The 23,546-nt window shown below is 35.1% G+C and overlaps 3 protein-coding genes across 7 annotated transcripts; 1 reads left to right on the top strand and 2 right to left on the bottom strand.

The window, feature by feature from the left end:
* Positions 1 to 3,765: 3,765 nt before the first annotated feature.
* LOC127998259 (serine/threonine-protein phosphatase with EF-hands 2-like) lies at positions 3,766 to 15,949 on the bottom strand. Its single transcript, XM_052592095.1, has 19 exons — positions 15,403 to 15,949; positions 14,529 to 14,585; positions 14,372 to 14,389; positions 14,219 to 14,227; positions 13,720 to 13,847; positions 12,353 to 12,407; positions 12,083 to 12,258; positions 11,876 to 11,990; positions 11,745 to 11,791; positions 11,471 to 11,637; positions 10,597 to 10,633; positions 9,172 to 9,321; positions 8,736 to 9,083; positions 7,589 to 7,774; positions 6,111 to 6,253; positions 5,830 to 5,936; positions 5,561 to 5,724; positions 5,379 to 5,466; positions 3,766 to 4,473 (listed from the first exon to the last, which is right to left on the bottom strand). The coding sequence occupies exons 2-19, from the start codon at positions 14,578 to 14,580 to the stop codon at positions 4,133 to 4,135; spliced, it is 2,331 nt and encodes a 776-aa protein (XP_052448055.1). The 5' UTR covers positions 14,581 to 14,585; positions 15,403 to 15,949; the 3' UTR covers positions 3,766 to 4,132.
* A 263-nt stretch (positions 15,950 to 16,212) lies between these two features.
* On the bottom strand, positions 16,213 to 19,668 carry LOC127998243 (N-acylethanolamine-hydrolyzing acid amidase). Its single transcript, XM_052592094.1, has 11 exons — positions 19,406 to 19,668; positions 19,063 to 19,227; positions 18,819 to 18,942; positions 18,660 to 18,750; positions 18,499 to 18,575; positions 18,195 to 18,367; positions 17,969 to 18,031; positions 17,815 to 17,881; positions 17,568 to 17,596; positions 16,972 to 17,038; positions 16,213 to 16,573 (listed from the first exon to the last, which is right to left on the bottom strand). The coding sequence occupies exons 1-11, from the start codon at positions 19,579 to 19,581 to the stop codon at positions 16,562 to 16,564; spliced, it is 1,044 nt and encodes a 347-aa protein (XP_052448054.1). The 5' UTR covers positions 19,582 to 19,668; the 3' UTR covers positions 16,213 to 16,561.
* A 481-nt stretch (positions 19,669 to 20,149) lies between these two features.
* Positions 20,150 to 22,710, top strand: LOC127998187 (flavin reductase (NADPH)). 5 transcript variants are annotated; one of them, XM_052592092.1, is made up of 5 exons: positions 20,150 to 20,254; positions 20,725 to 20,886; positions 21,623 to 21,824; positions 21,929 to 22,093; positions 22,362 to 22,710. In XM_052592092.1, the coding sequence occupies exons 2-5, from the start codon at positions 20,749 to 20,751 to the stop codon at positions 22,517 to 22,519; spliced, it is 663 nt and encodes a 220-aa protein (XP_052448052.1). In that variant the 5' UTR covers positions 20,150 to 20,254; positions 20,725 to 20,748; the 3' UTR covers positions 22,520 to 22,710. The 5 variants fall into 5 exon arrangements, with proteins under 5 accessions (XP_052448052.1, XP_052448051.1, XP_052448053.1 ...); XM_052592091.1 differs by having other exon boundaries at positions 20,154 to 20,254; positions 20,722 to 20,886; XM_052592093.1 differs by lacking the exon at positions 20,150 to 20,254 and adding an exon at positions 20,436 to 20,567.
* The last annotated feature ends 836 nt before the right edge of the window (positions 22,711 to 23,546 follow it).

The raw sequence follows: 23,546 nt of genomic DNA, 5'->3' as shown, positions 1-23,546 counted from the left end.
CCGAGTGCGAACAAGCAGACTCTAAACCTGTTTTTATACAGTCTATGGTCTAACTTCGTCTGAAACCACAGTCTTTGGGTCATTATACGAAAACGTGCCATTTCCCACTTTTAATGTTTGATTTTCAAATTTCTGTTTTGAAAATCTTTAAGCCCCTTTTTGGATTAAGTAGATCCTTACCTCTCAGGAAAATGTGGCGTGCCATCTCAGGCTATCTTATTTTTTTCATTTTTTTCATTTAACTAATTTAAATGTGTGTTTTTGGTCAACCCTGTTACCAACATATTAATTACTTTTTGAAAAGGTTTTAAATACATGTATAGAACAAATCTGATATACTGTGGAAGATATACTCCCCCTTGTTACATTAAGAGTGTTTGTGAATTGAGAATATTGAAAGTTTTATTTTTTTAAGGGGATGAATACGTTCATTTCCAAATTACACTCTCCCAGCATCTTCTGTTTTAAGAAAAATGTATGGAAACAAAAATTAAACACCTCAATTCAATTTTGAGTGGATTATTAGCCTCTCTTACTAAACATTTACAATTAATTGATTACATTTTTATTTACATTTTTTAAGTTATATTAGAATATTATACAAGTAACAGGGTTGACACATCAGTTACAGGGTTGACAACAGCTACCGTATTGATTATACTGCTTGTTTGAGTTACAATTATGGTTGTAATGGAGTCTTAATTGGACATTCATAAACCTTTAATTCAACATGACTAATCAGCATATTATGTACACGGCTCTATTGAGATATTTTAGCATAAAAATGATGAAAAACCGAAACTTATCTGTTTGCATGAACTTTAACTTTAAAATGTTTTAACTGTTGCCCCGCCTTCTACTTCTCAAACCTCATACTTTCTATGATATTGTGCTGAGAAAACACAGATTTACCCATTCTGTGTTGGTAGTGGCGTGTACCACAGTTTGCTTTGCCAATTGAGAAACTTGATTGGTAAACGGTTTGCCAGAATATACCCTGACCCAGATCTATCCCGTTAGTGAAGCATTGGTTTCCACACTGGTTTCATTAAATAAATAAATAAAGGAAATTATTATTTTAAAAGATTCACGAATAAGAATCATCTGTTCACGAATTGGATCGTGAACTTGCATTACCGAGCCAAAGATGATACTGAACATTTCGAATGAATAAAGAAGTTCATCTGTAAACCACATAAAGCTATTGTTTGACTTCATAAACCTTTATTTTATGCATGCTTCGTATGGATCTGTTGACTGAATGCATAGTGTGATTTCTAGGAGAATGTTTGTGTCGTTATGTGCTTGTAACGGGAAAAAATCAGTCGCGGTATTGTTTGAAATCCCCAAACTTAAATATTAAATTAATAAATTACATCAAAATAAAAGTAATCACTGGTAATCTAAAATAGTTTTCAGATGTTACTGTAATCTGATTACCCCTTATTTAAAATGTAATTTTAACGAAATACAGTTACTCATATTTTGTATTTTACATACGTAACGCTGTTACATGTATTTCGTTACACCCCAGCCCTGATTATTTATGATTGTGTAGCATACTGTAAATGTAAGTAGTTCACATGCCATCAAATAATCATACAAGTCACACAAGCTTGATTTATTTTTTGACAAGAAAACTTTTTCAAACTATTTGGATGGAGTGCATGTATGGAGAGTATCCCAAATGCAAACTGAAAAGCTTGTTAATTTATTGACTTCTCATAATAAAAAAAATAATGACTTTTGATTTATAAAGCACATTTATAAAACCCAATGCACTTGTGTGTATCAGTATAGATCAGTAACCTCAACATATTTTAGCCTATCTATCAGTAGAATAAATAAAAAAACATGATTTTTAGGGATAAAAACTGTAAAAACATGTATATTATGTATACTATTTGTAAGAAAAGTATGTCTGTTAAAATTCTCAGTCATCCAGGTCATAGTTATCCAAGAAGGGTTGGCTCAGGGGTGACAACCCCACAGAGGTTAAATGCCTGGCACTCCCCATCAGTCATTTAGAAATGAAGAAACCCCTTGGATGAGAGGCAATAGCTTCAAATATGGACGTACCTAGTCCAGTTGCCCTTGATTTAACCCTTCTTGTGTATACAACATGGGTAAGACACACAAAAGCGTACTTGGGTCAACCCTCTTACCCTGGAATGGTTACAGGGTTGACGGTAACAGGGTTGACGAAAAAGGTTATTGCCGGCCATTACTAGCCATGAGGTATAGGTAATGACACTACATTACGTGCCTTAATGAGAGGCTTAAATATTATCATATATGTAAATTTTTAAATATGTACAAAAAACTTTTTAACATATGCTTTTCTGGTAACAGGGCTGACACAATGAGCGTGTCCCTGTCTTTCAGACATTACATAACCTCAAAGAAAATTCATTAAAAAGAAGAGAACACTTACTTGTCTTCTACCATCAACTTCATGAAAGTCAGATAATGTCACTTCCTGGAACTGATGCAACTTTTGGAACAGTCCATTATCTTTAAAGAGGTGTTTTTATAAAAAGTAACAGGGTTGACGAGAACCTAGGGACCCGACTAAATTGTGTGTTTTTTTATTTTATTTGACACGTTAAGAATAAAATCCATTTATGACTAATGAACTGACACTTAAGGCTTTATACAAGTATATGTTTTTTTATGATAGTTTGACTTTTTTGGCCTCGATAGCAAGTAGAAGTAGAAAAATCTTACTGAGGGACAGGCCATTTTCAACATTTCTTCAAGATGCTTTGTACAAAAATGTGATTAAAATCCTTTAAAAACCAAAGAAACAGAAAATAATTTATTCTTATATTATGAGACATTATGGAAACTAAAATATAAAATATTCCATTTCTTTTATGTTTTATTAAGATTTACAGAGCTTTTTTTTCCTGAGGGACACAAAATGGCACGTTTTCGTATAATGACCCCTTTACACAGACACCTCCTAGTGGTGAATCGCAGTTAGGTCTATTCATAATCAGGAAATACCGCTAAATAGTTTATCTGAGACTCAGATGTGGGTTGAGTGGAAAAAACCTTATTATATGGCGTTTGTAACCATATATGACGTAAAATGTATGAGCAGAGCTGGGTCCCTTACTGATAACAAGTTAGGCCTACATGAAAAAAACAGTAGTTAGTAACATAATCCGGTATGTTACATAGGCAATATTAGGTAATACCAGACTACTTTTTGATTACTTCGATTACTTTTGACCTATAGCTCGTTTATCACATTGATTTAGGACAACCGTGTAAAAAAGCAAAGAGAAAGAAAATGTATTCCATGTGTTGTTATTAACAACATGAACTGCAATAAATGTTAGGCCTACATTAGGACTACATCAAGGTTTCCTAGAGTATGCGTGTATGATTTATATAGGCTATATATATATATATATATATATATATATATATATATATATATATATATATATATATATATATATATATAAAATATGTATGTATGTGTTTGGGAATGGATTTTAGGTCATAGAATGCTTAAGAAACATGCAAATAGGCTATACTCCGTCTATCCTATGTTATTTTTAATAACAAAACCCTACCAAAATCCTTCAGTCAGTGTGTGAGAAAGGACAGCACCAGTCTGTTTTTTGGGTGGTCTGTTTTCTAGGACAATGCCTTTTATTTGCTTACAGCAACAGATCACAGAGCTCGATGTCAACATACCTCTTATTATAAACACACTTGCTCTTAAAACCCACAGAAAAGTTGCAGAAAAAGACGTTTTCAAACATTTACTTGCACATTCACACAGACAATAGAACAAATAGATTATGTCCAACATTTAGTCTATATAGTCATGTCATGGAGTATTATCAAGATACTGATCGCTGATTTTGATACAGAATATGTTAATAAATTTGTCAGAGACAATGAAGGCAAACACTAGAAGCCTTTTTATCTTATTTTAGGGGAGATAAAACCAAATGCATAAATCTTTGAAATATCAGATAACATTTATTATTAAGCACTGAACATAGGTGTATTCTAAACCTGCACCATTAATTATTTTTGGTTAAGAGAGGAGCATTAAAGTCTAAAAGGTTTAATCTGGCGTCAGGGTTAAATACCAAGGGAAGGTTATAATTTATAACAGATCTTCAGTCTGTGAAGCTGGATTGTCTACAGTCTGCGAGGTTAGACATTGTGAAATCTGTGGAGCTGTAGAGTCGGCTGTCTGTGGGGTTTCCATCTCCTGAGGAAGGCTCTGAGTGTCCTGCTTGAGCTTTAGTAGACTTTGACCCCTCTCGAGTCTGCTTTTGTCTACTAGCCGGAAAGCCTCCATAAACTCATCAATGTCAATGCTACCGTCATTATTTGTGTCGGTGCTGATAACCAGCCCGTTGATGACCTCGTCAGAGATCTCCATTTTCAGATAGGCACTGAGCAGCTTCAACGTCTGACGGAAATCCTCAAAAGTGATGAGACCTGGGAGAAACGCAAACACAGGTCATGGGAGTGTAATATTCAAAGCCATCCAGTTACATTTTGTCTGTTCTCAGCAGGAATTATCTTCAACAGGGAAATCACTGCGCAATCACTTGACCATTCGCCAGGAGTCTGATTGGCTGACCTGTCACAATGCTAAATCTGTCCTCTTTGCTCTGCGATGTATTTTTCACTAAGGTGAGAGCACCATGGCTCGTCGGATGTAGCAACAGTAACTAAGGGGGGCAGGTCTTTGCAAAAGGTCAATTGACAATTCTTATTTTAGTAAAATATTGCAGTGGAAGAATACTCCATCCCTCCCCTTCAACCAATGAGAATTAGCAAACAACAATGATCTCTTTCTCATTCAAGAAGCCATTTCACTCAGAAATATAGGCCACAATATATGTAAAATGGGTCATTTTTATGAGTTTATGTCTTTTTGAACATTTATTTAAAAAATACAGTAACACTTTAGTATAGGGTCCAATTCACACTAATAACTAGTTGCTTATTAGCATGTCTATTATTAACATATTGGCTGTTTATTAGTGCTTATAAAGTTCATATAATGCATGACATCCATAATCCTACCCAATACCCTAAACTTAACAAATACCTTATAAACTACTAATAAGCAGCAAATAAGGAGTTAATTGAGGCAAAAGTCATAGTTAATGGTTAGTTAATAGTGAGAATAAATGAGTGGGAATAAATGAGTAAATAAATGACTGAGAAACGTCTGGCATATACGTCACCAGAGAGAAGTCTGTTGTTTTCACTGGAAGATGACATTTATGTTGATCAAAAAAGCATTAAAAATGAAACCTACATGGATGAATCATTCACAGTATGATCTATAATGATAAAGAGCTATTATTATTATCTGCATATATTTTTCATACCTGAATTATCGGTGTCCACTATTCTGAAAATGGTCTCTAGTGTGGAGCGATGTCTATAAAGTGTCTCCAGCATAGTCTGTTCAATGTGCTGTAGACAGAACGGAGGATAGCAGTTACTGCAACATATTCACAGCCATTCTGCATTACAAACACAGCAGACGTGATCAAAAGAGCTGCTTTACCTGGGATCTGGGCTTTTTTAGGGCGAGATCACGGAACCAGCCTTGATAGTCCAGCTTTCCTTCTTTGGTGCTGGACAGTAGCTGAGGATGAAGCACTTGCCAAGGCAGATCCAGGTGAAGAACTCGCTCGATTGCACTCGCCCAGTCATTCAAACAGATCAGTCCTGTTGGGTCGAAGATCATTTATTTAGTTAAGAAGTGGTAGTGATATCATCATAACAATAGGTGTCAGAATATTGAATGCACATTTTATAGATAGTTGTGCTTACCTGTGTTCTCCTTGTCAATCTCTTGAAAGGCACTGAGGAGATCTGACTTGTGCACAAACAGTAGCTCTCGTAGGGCTTTGAAAGCTGTATGCTCTGTGCGTTTTACACTGAAAGAACACCAAGGAGCCAGAAAAATGACAATGAATCTCGAACACAACATCTGCTGTAGTTTTTGCACCAAATCCTACATCAGTACCAGACAATACATTTCAAATTGTGAATGAAAATCCTTCCTCTAGTTCAGTCTAGTTCAAACGGCTGATGGTATCATGTCGATTTACCTTTGTGGAAAGCTCAGTCCTCGGGTCATATGGGTGACCTGATACTGAACGAAGTAGGGCACGAGATCTGGACCCAGTCTGACGAAGGCTCCTCTGTTACTGCCAGCCTCATAGTAGTTAGAGGCTGAAAAAATGGTCAGGACCTGAAAAAAACATGGAGGGACAACCATAATCAACCTAATCAAATCAACCTTAAAGGGATCCTCCACCCCAAAATGAAAATGTTGTCATTAATCACTTAACCCCAAACCCATAAAAGCTTTGTTCGTCTTCGGAGAACAATTTAAAACATTTGGGATGAAAACCGGGAGGCTTGTGACTGTCCCATAGACTGCCAAGTAAGTTACACTGACAAGCTCTAGAAAAGTATGAAAGACATCATCAGAATAGTCCATCTGCCATCAGTGGTTCAGCCGCTGTTTCTACGTGTATTTAGCTTTGATTTGAAAGAAAACAGAGCATCCTTGTGACGCAGCTGATACAGAAGAGCATACGCAGCATACAGTGATGTGGAGAGACACAGAGACTGTCGACAAAGGAATTGTTGAATAAAGTCATTACTTTTGTTTTCTTCACTTACAATAAGTATTCTCGTCGCTTCACAACATTACGGTTGAACCACTGATGACAGATGGACTATTCTGACCATGTCTTTCATACTTTTATGGACCTTGACAGTGTAACTTATTGGCCGGCTATGGGACAGTCACAAACCTCCCGTTTTTTTCATCCAAAATATTGTGCTACGAAGAAAAAAAAACAAAGCTTTTATGGGATTTTTTAAAACATATGACAATTATCTTGATGTTCTCCTAAAAGAAAGGGAAAAATTTCTAAGGAGAACTCCTGATTTCCTGCTTATTAATAGTTAGCGAGATAGTTGTTAAGTTTAGGTACAGGGTAGGATTAAGGGGCCTAAAGTACGGTTATGCAGAATAAGCCATTGATATATGCTTTATACTGTAGGTACTAATAAAGGCCAGTATGTTAGTAATATGCACACAAAGAAGCAGGTAGTTTATAGTGAAAATTGGTTCTTAAAAGAAAGTGTTACATTGAACTCTTTATCTCTCTTTATATTCTTTTCAAATTGATTTTTTAGGAGAAGCTTTTGAGATGCTTATTATGCTTATAATACATACTGTACAGTAAATGAGAAGTAGCATTCCTTGAGATATGAAAGGGCAACCTCTGCAGATTAATTTTACTCTGAGCTCGGCTAGAGAATAACTACTTTACTCACGGGTGTCCTAAAAACACAGTGTCCTAAAAACTGCTTTAAATTAACATGAGCTAAAATTAACATAAGTACATGAAATGGCTTCAAATGAGTATGTTCATATAAATTCAGTCATTGCCTTACACACATCTAAAAACTATCAGAAATAACTCCGCTTTAATATTAGCCAAACTGACATTATCATTATTATTTTCTTCTCAAAAGTCTGTCTGAGGGCTCATGTCACTGCATTCCTCACCTTACGATTGTGGCAAAACTCGTATCCGTCCTGTTTGCACTCGTGTGAGCGGATGATGAGCTGGAGATTGTGCCTGTTCAGAAAGTCTTCTGTGACATCAGGACCCCAATAACAGCCTCCACCACGGACCTCATTGGGAATGCAACCGTCCTGAGACATGGGGTCACTCCACAGCAGGTCCAAAATCTGATGGCACACAAGAGGAAAATGTAAAACTATTTGCTTTGCATTTAAAGCAAACGTTCCAGATTAAATGGCAAATGTATCCCACTAGTCTCATGTTACATTTTTCTTGTGAATATACTTCAAGAACTTACTTCTATTTTTTGTGTGTGTGTGGGGGGGGGAGGGGGGGGGTTGCATTTTAACATTTATTTAGTCTTTTCCAAAAGTTTCCATACATTAAGCGCAGTACTCCAAATTCAGTTTGTGTGTTTATACACTGAGGGATGAGTTGAAATGAATGCTGCAAAACTATACATGTATTGTGTTGGTACAGTTGTTCTTGACCAAGAGCCGGAGTCCACAAATTAACCTAAAATTATTTTAAATAGTCTTAATATTAAAAAAGCTCAGACAACTACAAAAATCAAGCTATTTCGTTTTGTAATTTCTCTCCTCAAAAACTTTATTATTTTAAGAATTATTAAAAAAAAAATTTTGACATGGAAAAGTCATATAAATTAATAAATCTTGGGCCTTTTATACATTTTATAAACATGTTTATTACAAATTTTTCTAGTTACACTCTTAAAAACAAGGATTCTTTATTGGCATCTATGCTTGAAGAACCTTTAACATCCATGAAATCTTTCCTTTCCACAAAAGTTTTTTATTCTTTATTTTTACAGTGGTGAAAAGTTATTTTAGGAAATGTTTACTGAACCAATAATGTTTCTTCAATGAAAAAAAAAAAAAATCTAACTTTTATTTTGAAGAGAGTATGCCAGGCTCAAAAAATATTTCATCAGGTAGAAATTTTGAGCAAAAATATTTAATTATTTTTATAAAAAATGTAAAAACTCTGTATCCTTAATACTTTAATATCCTAAATCCCTAAAGTATTAAGTATTAAACACTGTTCAGTAAATCACAAACAACTGGAAAAGTCATTAGGCCATAGTTACGGATACTGGTAGTAGCCCACCTGTTTCCACTCATCATTGCTGTTGTCGGTGAACTGTGATGAGTCTGGTTCAGAGTCAGGCGACAGAGCAGTGCTCAGTATACTGTGAGACTTGCTGAAGCTGGACAGACTAAACTCTGCTTGTCTACGACGAACCTCAAACTCCCCCTCAAGCGTCCGAGCCATGGTGCTTGAGAAGTCTTGAAGGGAGCGTCTCTGAAAACTGTCCCGAGCACCAAACGGTTTGGGAAAGGTCAGCGAGCCCATTGTATTCTTACAGAGGACCGTCTCAGGTAAACGCTCTGAATTCGCATATACATTAATACGTGATGGAGTCTTCTTCTTAGGAGGCCTCAGAGAAGACACATACTATAGAAGTACAATATTTTTTAACATCAGTTATAAAAGAGGAGATGTTCATGCTTTTAACAACATGTTAACCGTTCGTTGGACTCACTCTGTGTCTGTCCACTCGAGCTATCAGAGCGAGATCAGTGGTGTCTGAGACTCCTCCGTGGACTATCAGCACCCGCTGGTCGATTACTGTCACTAAAGGCAGCCAGCTGAAGATCTTCTGGAGCAGCTTGAGAATACGCCTCCCATGCAGCTTAATGTGATTGAACAGATGAGAGATTTGAGGAAACAAAGCACATCAAATAAACTGCCCCATAATGTGAAGGTTAGAGCAGAAACAAGGCAAAAGAACAGAGCAGAACACATTACTGATTATGTAATGAGATATTATCATATTGCAGCAGAGTTATTATCATTGATTACAATTTAAACTATAATAAACATAAACACTTGAAATAAAATTCATTGAAAAAAATCTTTCATTTTATTGCAAAGGCAATGTTACTCTTCTTTTTTTTTTTGGAGTAAATAAAAACTTAATAAAAACTACATAGACAAAAAAAAATAATAAATATTGAAAAATGTAATATATTTCAAAATATGAACAAAGCTATAATCAATGCCACTGACCTTAAATCTGCCAAAAAATAAATAAAAATTGACGAAAGATTGTCCTATTGCTTAACCTGCATTTTCTTTACTTGAAACCTCTATATATAACACATTTTAAAAGTAATTTTAATGCATTAATTATGCCTTTTAATACACCTTATAATGCCCTGATAGAATGATCTCATGAATAAACATTATAATACTCATCATTGAAAGTATCATGCATTAAAACACATTATACTAGATAAACAAACCTTCAAAAATTATAATGCATTTTAACTTTGGTTCAAATTATTTATGAAAAGATATAATGTATAACAACAACATACATTATGAATACTTTTATAATGAATAATACATAAAGGCTTTGCCAATTTTCTTTTAGAATACTAGTATAAATACAGTACAAATGACTCATAACTGTATATTATTTCCCACTAATCACATTTCAATCAAACGTTTATTTGATTTCCAGCTAATTAACAGCCAGAAGTTCTTTAAAATTCTAATATAATACCTTTCCAATGGTATGAAAATAACTCTGTATCCGTTTATTCAATTTCCTTCTAAGGTGTCATAATATGCAGTCAAAGGTTTGTTAATTTCTAATCTAGTTAGTTAACAGCCACCGGTGAGAGAGAGCACATGAAGTCTTGAAGCCTGCTTGTTGTAATCCTCTTACCGAGGACTGACCCACATTAACTGTGTAAATAACTGCAGGATAACTGACCAGAGTGTCCTCTTTTAAACTGTAAGTCTGAGCTGGCCACTTTCTGTTAATAGGTGCTGTTCTTAGAAGGAAATCCCTTACTGTTTCATAACAGAGATAAACGGCTAACACCACATGCTAAACAAACTCTGAGGAATTACCGTGCACAGACATTAGATGTAACGTTAGGCCTAATTAATGGCCTACCTTGTATTTGCTCAGTACTTCTTTGGTGAAGCCATACCTTTGAAGAGAAAACAACATGTTTTCACAAAAACAGAATTCAAAGTGGAAGTTTTTCTTGTAGAAAAAGGGAAATAAATCAGAGCATTTGATTCAGATGAAAACAGAATCTTTAGTCTTATTCATTTTCTTATAGGTCTGATGTTAAGTGTTGATTATCATATTATAGTATCACCTTGTGACCGATCCTCACAAATATTAGTACGCTGACTCATCTAGACCAGTGATTCTCGAAATGTTTGACTCCAAGGGTCTCCTTTGTCCATGACAGTATTCAAAGGGCGCTCTTTCTAATCTGATATGTACCTCTGGTACTTCTGTTGTACACCGTAAAAAAGTTTCGAAAAACTAAATTATTCTTAAATATTTATTTGAAGTCAATAAAAGATTACTGGAGTATATTTAACATGACAACACTATTACAATGTGTTTCTTTGTAATTAATTGTGAAATTTACTAGGAATTTCTGACTGAAAATTAAAAAAAAAAAAAAAAACATTTTTAGATTATTTTTAGTGTGTTTTTTCTAGCATTTTAATTAAGATTATGTTAACATAAAAGTTTAACTTTATTGTGGACCCCTGGAAGTCTGCTTATGCCCCCTAGTGGTTACTAGAGTGGCTTATATGAAACTATTTAGTAATTCGGAGTCTATAAAACATGCATGTATGGAACGGCAGTGGAGAAGTAAACAGACTCTTAATAAAGTACTGGTATCGTTTGCTTTAAACTTACTAAGCTTGGATACTGCAAAATACAAGTACTGTCCAAAGTTTTAAGAGTATCTTATATAGTGTGTTAGTGAATACATGTGTTCAGCACATACTGTATCCATTACCTCAGATTAATGATGTGATCTTCATGGTTTCCTCGATTAAGATAAACATCTCCAGGATACACAAGCAGGAAAGCAAACAATATGAGCAGAATCTCCATGGAGTCTTTGCCTCGGTCTACAAAGTCTCCGTTGAAAACATAAGGTTTCTCCAGTGACGGCATTCCATTCTGGAAAAATAAACACCCCCCAAATCCATAGGAACAGATATATTAAAGCCATGCTTTATCAGGCTAACACAATACTGTAGCTGAGAGTAAAATAAATGAATGCCAACCTTGTAAAATATTAGTAGCAGGTCTTCTAATTGCCCATGTAGATCACCTGTAATAAAGTTAATCATTTTATTTAAAAGGGGCATTGAATAGTGTTTTAATAACAAATAAAAAATGTGTCAGCCACTCTCACCACAAATGGTTATTTCTTTGCTATGGCATGTAGAGACTCGATTGATATTTGGCAACACTCTGAGCAACCTCCATGTTTCCAGAAGAAGCTGAAGAACGTAACGAGAGTGAAGCTGCTGCTTGGAGAAACCAGAAATATGAATGGTTAAAGGCATCTGATTATCTTATACATAAACATATATTTCATGCATCCTCGTGGAACACCTACTTGTTTGTTTTTAAAGGCCTCTACAAGATCAGCCACCTGGTCCATATCTAAAGGAAAGGTTAGTCGTGGGCCAGCGTAAATGTCTGGGACATCAATATTGGTGAAGCTGAAGTATCTCTCCCACTCTGCATCTCTGCAAACCTCATTTTCTCGGAAGATGTGTGAGATCAGTTTTCCTACATGATAAAACATAAAGCATGTGTTCAGCATGGATACATTTCTGGGGAAGGTTTTATATGTTATGTGTTTATATGCAGAAGCTTTGATTACGTTCACTGCTTGATCGAGTGAAGTTATCCATCAGGTAACCAAGAAAATTGTATAACTGTGTGAGAAAGTGAGAAAGAAATGTATTTGTCATATATTACATTCGTTCACCGTTTTCACAGTTAAATTAAGTAAATTCATTCAAAAATTCCAAGCTTGCATGTTTTGGATAGACTATCCATGTTTTGATATTTTTGTCAACCCTGTTACAGACACAAGCATTACTGTATACAAACGTTTTGATAAGAACTATGCAATAGTTTTTTTCACATATGTATGTGTGCAGCATTTGGTTCTAGGAATTTCAAATTTTTGATTTTTTGAAAATATATTTATATTTGTCATTCGGATTACCAAGAATATACTCGTTTATTTTGGAGGGTGACCACGTCAAATAAGAGAGATATTTAAAAAAGTGCTTTAAAATAAAACATAAAAAAAGTTACAATGGAAAAACCTGAAAAGTCTGAATCAAATATAGTTTTTAACATTTTTATAAAATGAATGACGTTGACGTAAACAGGATTGACTTCAGTCTGACCTTAAGGTCAGTAACAGGGATGACAGGACACACATTCTTCAGCATACAATGCACATATTTGTTTGCATAATATTGTAAAGTTTTACTGTTTTGTATTGCATTATATTGTGTGATATATTGGGTTACATATATATATATATATACATACTGTTATATTGGGGAGGGCCTTACTGCTCTTGTTTGTCATTGCATTTACATGGATGCATTAGTGACAATGAGTTATGGGAAAAAATATTTTTACTCTATCTCATCATCTTAAACCAGTTATTAACAACACATTTTTGCCTTCATTTTGCTAAATAAGAGTCCTGCTGGAAAAGAAAAATCATAGTGAGGGACAAGCCAAAACCCCTATCCTTAATTAGTACAAATGCTATTTAGATTATTTAAAATAATATTTCATTGACTTTTTTGATGTTATGTTGATGTAATATTTTTGAAAGAATACATGGTATTGTTATGCTTTTAAATCACAATAATTTTTGTTGTTGTTGTTATATTAATTCTATGCTTGATTATTTCATAGGGACGCAAAAGGCACCCATTTCGTGGAATGACCAAAAATAACTAGAGGTTTGTCAAAGTACAGTAAACAGTAAATAGATTTGCACTACAAACCAGTGTTTTTTTTTTTTTTTGGATTATGATAATGAATTCAAATAATATGATAACAAATACCTGTTTGCAATATCATGCAGCAAAATAGACTGTTTTTGTACAGGTAAAAAAAACAGCTCCACAGCATGACACCGTAAGCCTCACACATTCAAGTTCCAAATGGCCTCACCTGCTCTCGTGTTAAAAATAGCGTTGAGAATGGATTTCTTACTTTGATCTGGTCTTGTAGGTCTGCGTACTCCATGGACTGGAAGATGTTCCAGGTGTATCTGCGTCTCATTTCCATGCGAGCCGCATACTGTCGGTACCAGCGCTGGATCAGCACAGCTGCCTTTATTGCTTTCAAGAGAATGCAAAAGAGCTCAGAAAGGGTTTTTCCTTTTGGTTTAACTAAATATAATTAAACCATTTTGTTATAAGTGCAATAGTATTCATGTCGAGCTTCTAGATTTACACCCAGTAGAGTATCATTTGAGATATTATTATTTATACACACACACAATAAAATGGTGTAAGATTAGATTTTTGCAAAGTAAATTTCACAAAATTACCAAGAAACAGTAGTTAATATATTTAAAGATTTAAATAGTAGGCTGTTTTCTTTTCCTTATAAGACAAATTTTTACTGTACTGTAAGTCTTATAACTGTACAGGATGTGCTACCCAAAACAGATATCACAGTAGTCATAAAAAAGATGAGTTTTGCTTACTTATGGCCGCTGTAGATTTGCATGAAAAGAAGAAAGGTTGAGAAAGTAAATTAGTTAGCCTACTTATATATTGACATTGCACAGAATTAATTGACAACCATGTTGTCATAAATAAGGTTTTACACAAGCTTTGCTGCACTGGTAAAAACTCACCTGGGATGGCATGTCCATCTGTTTTAAGAAGAAGAAGTCTTTAGGTCAAGTTATATTCACACTAAACAGTCTTCGACTAAACAAAACTCACACAAACATACATATATTCTTTGAATTACACGAGCCATTCATATAAATGTTATTGTAAACATTTTACCTTTATCAAATCGTCTGTTGAATTTGCTGGTTTTTGTGGCACCACACCCCATAGCTTCTGATGAAGGTAGAAAATGTCAAGTCAAGCACTTTTATTAAGCACTTGTATGACACTTTATGAATCAAGCACATTGAATCGTATTTTATATATTTATTTAATACAAATTGCATTACAAAAGTATAAATGCACAATATAAAAAAAAAATGTAAAAAAAAAATACTTTTTTCGATAGTACACAATTTACACAATACATTATTATATTATATAATATATTATTACATACTATAGATCAGACCAAAAAAAAAAGAAATACTCTGGTAAATCATATCAGAGATTTGATGATAATAAAAAAACTGTACAATATTTCAAGTTTGTTGCATGAACACCAAATGTCATGTTGTTTCACACGTTAATGAGATCCAGAGAGCGAGTTACTCTGGCTTCATTGTTCTCTCGCACTGGCTTCAATCTTCTTTACAGAGCAGACGACGTCAACACACACCTGTGACTCTGTGAAAGACCCTGCCTCACTCTAAATCACCCAGACATCTGTTATTCATTCATAGTGTTTAAGTTTAAGAACCTGAGTAGTTATCTCACAACTTTTTAGTTAAGTGGAATAAGTGCTACTGCTATATGAAAAATATTCTATTAATTATACATTTATAATTTTTCTTTGTTAGTAACATAATTTAACACATACAAAATCTTGCCTATTTAAAAAAAAATGGTTAAAGATTTCATTATAGATGACCATTAAATTAGTCATAGTACTTTGGTACCTTTTCTGGGCATTTCCTTGAATTGAAATGTACTGATGTAACTGATGTAAATAGTTTCAGCAAAACTCTGTCTTTAATAGTCCAAATCTCACCTGGTGGGTTTCTCTTTAATCAAGGAAATCCCAAAAGATTGATTTCCACAACATATCATCCAAAGGAATGTATCCACCTGGAGAACCCCATCGGTGCTTGAGTTAGTCAATGCAAATAGTAAAAATGGAAATAAATCAGCTTGTGAAGACACAAAGAAAGCAAAGTCACACACTTCCCCATGTCCCCCGAGAAACCTTCAATGTCCTGAGCAAAAATCCATTATTTCATTCAAAAATAAGAGAAGATCTTGTGTCAAACTCCCGGGGCCTTCAGTAGGTGTGTGTTTGTTTCTCTGCGTCTTAACAGTCTTCATCTGTGTAGCTGAATTAAGTCAACTAGCCCTAAAGGGATTAGGGCTAATAGCTTGATTCGACTTGACTGGACTTTGTAGGAAATAGCACTTTCAAAGGAAACAGATGGAGCAGTCTGGGGTATATTTTTAGCAATAGTCAAAAAAAAAAAAAAAACACTATATGTATATATTCTGTACATTTCCTACCATAAATGTATCAAAACTTAATTTTTGATAAGTAATATACATTGCTAAGAATTCATCTGGACATCTTAAAAGATGAGTTTCTTAGTATTTAGATTTTTTTTTTTGCACCCTCAGATTCCAGATTTTCAAATATACAATCCTAAGGAACCATACATCAATAGAAAGTTTATTTATTCAGCTTTATAATAAATAAATCTCAATTTTGAAAAATGTACACTTAAGACTGGTTTTGTGGTCCAGGGTCACATGTTACAGAAGCATACATTTGTGTGTTGAAAAAACAGAGCAAATACTGAAATGTGTCACAGTATTTCTAAAATGTAAGTCACTTAATATTAACTTCTTGTTTATTAAACATTTATTAAAATCAGTCCTACATTTACAATCTTTTTTTTTTTTGGAATGATACTTTCCAAATAGACCTGTTTAAGTAATCTGATTCTTTTTTATTTATTTTTACTTTTCCTATTGCAACAGGCTATAGGTTTTATCACAAAAAAATGTCAGTTTTTTTTCCCCAATATTGAGCAGCCCTCCATTTCAGATATTAAAATACGACTCATTCCATTGTGAAATGCAGAAGAGAAGAAGAATTTGTTGCACAGAACTAAGCTGGGTGAAAAGTCTGGCGGAGCTGGTCAAGAGAACGTCTCATTCCTTCACACGCACGTCTGTGAACAGAAAGGAAAGACCATTAACTGTATTTATGAAGAAAAGAAAATCTGAAAAAGATAATGTCAGTAAGCCACAGTTCCTAGACTAATGATTGCAAGATACAGAAGTTTCCAAAGCATAGAAAAGATTCCTGTGCTTGCTCCTTGCAACAGCTGACAGACTGATGTCAGCTGAGGGTTGCAAAACCCCTTAATGTCAAAATGATATCAGAGAAGCTATAGCAAACTCTTACATTAGGAGAGAAATATTGCTTCATTCAACAAAAACACTTATGTTAACAAACCAGCCAACTAGACTTCATGAAAGAATACCACATGACACGATGGTGGTACCATATGTAAAGTGAATCTTATGTTTTATGTTTTAAAAATCATGTATTAATGTTTGTTCTTACATCTCTGACAACTGTTGTATACTTCTCAGGAGTGCCGGCACTCATGACGGTCGTATAAACAGTGCTCCTGGAAGGAAGATCATACTCACATTAAAAAGCTTTATTACAGAAAGCTAAAGACACCTCTTTCATAAACACTTAACCACCCAACAACTTTAAACTAATGCACAAACATCAGTGTACAAAATGATTTTCAGGAAAAATAGTACTCGGATATATAAATAGATATAGAGATGAGTTAAGAATCAGTGTTGAGTTGTTGGGCACCAGACATGAAAGAGGGCGAGAGTTCAACAGAGATCAATGCTTGGACTGTTCAGATTTACAGCTGATTGGCTTCAACAACAGAGTCTCTGTGAAATATTAAGTGTGAATAGTAGTGTGAAGTCTTCAAATGACGGGTTTCTGCAAACTCTCCAGGAAAATCCTAAATTCTGCATTGCGATGATTGTTAGATTATAATATTATAACTTCAGTGAGGAAGTATGATCAGATTTGAACGACCACATACGAGAAATGAGCACTCTATGTGAGACCGCTACACAATCATAAAATATCACGTGATAGGTGAAATGCTGCATTACTGTCCTCCTTACCGTTTACATACTGGATGCACCGATAAAACCTGTAACAGTGAAAATGAAAATGAATAAGTCAATAAATTATGTAATAAGAGTGCATGCTTTCACAAACCTGGAAATCTCCAGAATCCAGAAATTACTTCTATACTGAAAACATTTAAAATTGCGATAATAACATTTTGTAGTATTAACAGAGTGGGACAGAAATAAATGCCATAATCTATGACAATAACAGGCAGCAAAAATGGATTTGTCCATATACCTTATACAGAGAATCCATACTAATATGGTTTTGACCAGTGGCATTCAAAGCTTTCATGGCCACATCTCTGTAAAAAAGTCCAGGGGATGTTAAAACCATCTGTGAAATAATCACCTCACATTATGTTATTGATAAAAATGTACTGTGTGCTTGCCTTCGGTCATCCTGTTTAGGGGCGGGAAGCCAGTGGTCATAATTGGTTTCAACTCTATACCAGCTAAAACAAGCAACAGTAAAAATCACAGGTTTAGTAATGTAAAACGCTTCAGGAAATACTAGCATTATATGAACGAGAGCCTACTGTTGCATCATCATCACTTTTTGGCTTTCATTACAACAATTGTAAATTTTGTCATTTAAAAACAATGGTTTCTGCATACTTTCCCTGAAGTGGATCCAGAGGCCAGATGTCGGCTGACCCGCTCCGGTCTCTGGTGATGACCATACCCTCACCATCATGAACACCACCCAAAATGTAATAAACATCTGTGATGATCGGCACCTTGGCCAGTCTCACTGCTGCATCCTGGAAATCCACAGCTGCTTCCAGAGTCTAAAGAGAATCAGTGATATACAGATTCATTTAATGCGATAAAGTCTCTTAACAGCCAATTAGTAATTATTGCACCAGTACTTTGATATACTGAATTTTATTTTTTATTTTATATACATTGGTTCCCTTACCTCTCGCACTAGCCAGCTAACTGGAGAACTTTTTAATAAAACTGCTGAAATTACATTCTCCCACCAATGTCCCTTACCTGTAAAAAAATATATATGTAAATTAAAACCACAAAACATCCACTACACATCTCCCTTTTTTTTTTTTTTTTTTATCAACCTACTGCGTTGGTTGCCAGACACTGTGAACTTGTTGGGGCTTTGTCCTGTCCACAGCCCAACATAACCAGCAAAAGTGGTTCCTCTGTATGCCACCTGAAGAAAAACTACTTTCAGATTCAAGAGAATAATGTAATGAAATATAATATAATAAACACTATTACCTTTCCATTTTTAATAAAAAGTACATCTAGAGTAAGATTTCTGAGCACACTGTGGGGATAATCCAGGTTTCTGCCATGGTAAATATTGCCCTTTGTATCCTGAGTTACAATACTGGTGCAAAAGCTAAAAAAAAAGCAAAGCAACCACAATGAATGCTGAAAACAAATTGACAACTAATACGCTTCAAGTGAGGTACTGTAGGCTACTAAAAAGTGTAGAAAAACAGTCAACCTATATACTTACGCAGATACTTCATAGGCAAAGTTCAACAGCACAATATCTACAATGTCAGCGCCATAGAAGGATGCCATGCCCCGTATTTCTCCAGCATAGGGCAGTGGGATGTATTTCTCCAGAGCCTTCACTATAGGTTTAACTGCTTCATGAACCCATTTGGGAACAGTTGAGCTGCAAGGGAATGTGTTTAGGACGTAAGTGTGCTGTGGATCAGTGATGACAAACAATGAATAAATGTACACTAAAGATTTACAAAGTTCAAGAACATGATTTATTTAAGGTAAGATAGCAAAGGAAAGCAAGGTTTTCTCGTGATGTGCGCTCGGTGTTCAGACTGTCTGAATCTTACTCGATCACTTCAGACGCAGCTTTTCTCAAGAAGTCGATGTCATACAGGTTCTTCAGAGGAGCCCATCGCTGAAAGTCAGGCACGTCCAGACTGATGTTGACCACTGGAGGAGAGAAATCAGCTGTCGACACGCAGAAAACTGTCACGCCGAGAAACACACAGATCTGTAGCTTCATGGTGAATAATGAACACTAACTGTCCTTGTGATGGTGACATTTGAATATGCGAAACCAAAGACTTCACACCGTTTCAAACTTCTGCATTTGAAAACAAGGAACTGAAATGATTGTGGCAGTCATATTAACCACCAGAGGGAGTCGAGTTAAGACTTCTGCGCTTCACTAAAGTCCCACAGTGTGAAATCATATTCAACTGTTCAATAAAGCTTTGCTGTCAATAAAGATTGTGTTAATGAAGTTTGGTCCCTCCGATTAATGTGTTTCCAAATACTGGAATCATTTCGGACAATATTCGCCTTGATTTGGCAAGGCGTACGTTATATTTGAAGATTATAATTGGATCCTCATTTACAGATTTCTGTGGTCACAGTCTGAGGAAACGGGGTATTTTTTTGTGCACAACAGCACATAAAAATCTATTTTTGCTGCAACTTGCACTTTTAAAACTTTGTTTTAAAAGGAAACCAAACGTTTTCTTATAATGTCATGTATTAATAATGTATGAAGGTTTTTTTTTTTAGAGAAACATGAATTTGGACCTGATAGGACGCATACTCGTGCGCATGCGCACTCGTGTCCACATCTGTGAAAGTTAATAAACTGCACGCATGGGTTTACTGTTGCTGCGTTGCCAGAACTTGTCACCCACACAAGCACGAGCGATTTCAGAGTGAGTTTGGTAGTTGTTTGGCATATATTTACTGATGTGTCTTTTTTGCGATTCATGTTGGATGAACACTGGGGTCTTTACACATGTTGCTGATCAGCTAGATGCGGCACTGTTTTTTTTTTTAAAGGTGTTTTGTGTGTTGACGACAGGTGTAAATGCTTTATTTGGTGATGCTCACATGTTTCAGACCATTTACAAATATCTATCCTCGGCTAAAAACACACTTTCGGTTTGAATGTGTCCTCAGATGCATTTCATGTTGTTGTCGTTGAGGAGGAGTCTTGAGATAACAAATGTCATTTCCGGACATTTGGTAAGCAGGTTATATCACAAGCAGGAGATCATTCAAACAAAACTAACTTTTTGCGAAGTTACACGCAAATCCAGAAACCCTCTTCATATTTTTAGCCCTTTCTCTGCGGTTTTGTGCAAACGAGTGTGTTATAGCAGCACATTTTCTTGTTTAGCAGGAATATAGGGTTCTGTCCGGAGTAATGATGAAGATTGCAGTAGTTGGCGCGACTGGTCAAACCGGGCAGCAGCTGGTCAATCAGGCTCTTCAGCAGGGACACTGCGTCACTGCCCTCGTCAGAAACCCGGCGAAACTGACGCTAACGCACGAGAACCTCAAGGTAAATAGTAGTAGGAAGGTTTATGCTCATAGTATATATTGTTATTCTTTTTGAAAATGCATGGTGAAATTAAGAAATACTTTAATTTGTACTGTTACATTGATCATGAATTTGTTCCCAGGTGCAATTGGTTGGACTGCAGATTCACAATAAAAAAGGCTATGCATCTAAATTCATTTGGCAAAGTCCTTTATGACAAAATGAATCTTTCATGTGAAGTATGAGTAAAATAGTCTGAGTTATTCATTAGCTCTTGGTTTTTCTTATCTAGCTGACTCAAGTCTGCACATTGCTTAAATGACTGTTTACTTTAGGATTGGAATAAAATTAACCAGTTCTTAGTCACCAAGGTGACTGTTTTAATGCATAACTTATATGCAAGTTTTTGTTTTATCTTTTATTATAGTTGTTATATGAGTTTTTGTACAGTGTCATTGAAGAAGACGGCTACAATTTAGCATAACGGTCACAAGGGTGGCATAAAATCTTAATGTGTTTCGTTTATGGGCTGATATCATCACATGATTTGCTTGCTCCACACTTTTGGGCAGGAAGTCAAGATTTTTAAGGACAATTCCAAATGAGTTCAACGTACTGTAGATTACATTTCATGTGTTCCAGTCCAGGTGATGCACATTTTGTCACTCAGATTTTCAGTATTCACTTAGAAGCTGTATACCACTAGGATCCAGCCTCATAACCTTGTATTGTTTAACCGCATGCCTTCGTGTGATAGGTGGTTGAAGCAGACATTTTCTCAGAAGACAGCCTGAAACTGCACTTCAAAGGTCAGGATGCTGTCTTGTCCTGTCTTGGCTTTCCAATCTCATTTTTACATGGAGTCACTGGCTACACTCAGTCTATGAAGGCAGCATTGAATGCTATGCGTGAAGTCAAAGTCAATCGAATCATCACCATGACCTCGTGGTACACTGACCGTAAGTGCAGTGTTTTTATTATGGATAGGTATACAAAACAAAAAGTCTTTTTGTCTGATCGTTTGTCTGGTGTAGTAATTGGATTGCTATGGCACTCTTCACAGCAAATTCAGGCTCCAATTCTTCCTATTTCATCCGCTTCATGTTGCTTCCCATGATCAGAAGTGTTCTGAACAACATGTATGAAATGGAAAACCTTCTTAAGCAGACTGAAGACATCAACTGGACTGTTGTCCGGCCGCCTGGTCTCAAGAATACACCAACAACAGGTGAGATTTATTAATAAAACATCAAATCCAATTTAAATAGTTGGGTTTATGATACATTTTAGTGCTTTAGTATTTTTATATACATGTAATACTATAATACATTTTAGTGCGTTCTTCAGTTGTTGTTCGATTTTTACATTTATTACTATGCAAACTGCTTATTGACAAATAAATCATTTTTGGAGGTTTTCTTTTGCTGCGAAGCCATTAGGTTTCCACACATTTCAGTGCTTTAAATTTGTGGTAATTTGTCTTGTTGTTTTCAAAGCCAATGAGTTCCTCACTCATGAAGGTTATTATGTCCCTGATGAAAATGGTGCGCCAATCGGCCAGTCTGTGTCACGAGGAGATGTGGCTCGTTTCATGCTCTCTCTACTCAATAACAATGCTTGGATGAAGAAAGCTGTTGCTATCGCCACCAAATGAGGAAAAAATATATGAAAAAAAGCTTGTAAAAACATTAAAATGAAGTTGAAGAGCAAGGAAATGACAATACACTGCATGTGCTCTTTACTTCTCAAATATACTGTGTATGAAATGTGAAATTACATTTAAACAGCCGTATTTGTAACAAATAAATTCACTCATTTATAATCATTAATAATATCAATATCAATGTTGATTTCCTGCATGACAAAAAAAAAAAACACATCAAGCCTTATTTCTTTTTGTGATGTCCTTTCCAACAATATATAACTGACAAAACATTATAAACATCATTAGGAAAAGTTTATTGACTTGCTATGCTATAATCCTGTATAACAGAACGTCTGTTGTTATTGAATTTTATATTATCATTTTTTTTTTTACTTTTTTATGTTCATATATGTATTACATATCTGTAGATTTATTTACAGTACACTACATTCAGATTTTACAGTTTATATGGATTTTATGCAGTTACACTACATGAATAAGTGGATGCTCAGGTTAAAATCATGACTATATTTAAATGTTATACAAAAGGTATTTAACATTCAAATATATGTTAAATAGTACACCAGCACACTGATTTTTGCCCACTATTAACCATATAGTTGTAATCTAATGAACTACTTGCTGAAATAGACTACAACAACATAACACAATATATTTAGAGAGAACCTGTAGTTCCTGACACAAACCACTATAAGGCTTTCACTGTGCCCGAAGACACTGGGTTTGGTGAAGCAGCCAGTTCAGCATGGACACACACAAATCTGATTTTTGGAAACAAATACTTGTTGAATGATGACCTTTTCTGCTGTTATTGCTGAATGTTTGTTGTTGAGCAAGTGAATTCATTAAATTGTCCTTTAAGATGCAGTCTGCCATTAACTTTATGCAACTGATGTCTTATGACCACACGAGTGCAGTGTTGGACTGTTTTTAATAAACCACTTGTATACCCTGCATATACCTTGAGAGTATATGCATCAAGGCCTACATTAAATGTCATAAGTTAATGGAGTAA

The sequence above is a fragment of the Carassius gibelio genome, chromosome A5, assembly GCF_023724105.1.
Source record: "Carassius gibelio isolate Cgi1373 ecotype wild population from Czech Republic chromosome A5, carGib1.2-hapl.c, whole genome shotgun sequence".
Lineage (NCBI taxonomy): Eukaryota > Metazoa > Chordata > Actinopteri > Cypriniformes > Cyprinidae > Carassius > Carassius gibelio.
Note: the sequence above shows the minus strand (reverse complement) of the source record. Positions and strands in the feature narration are given on the sequence as shown.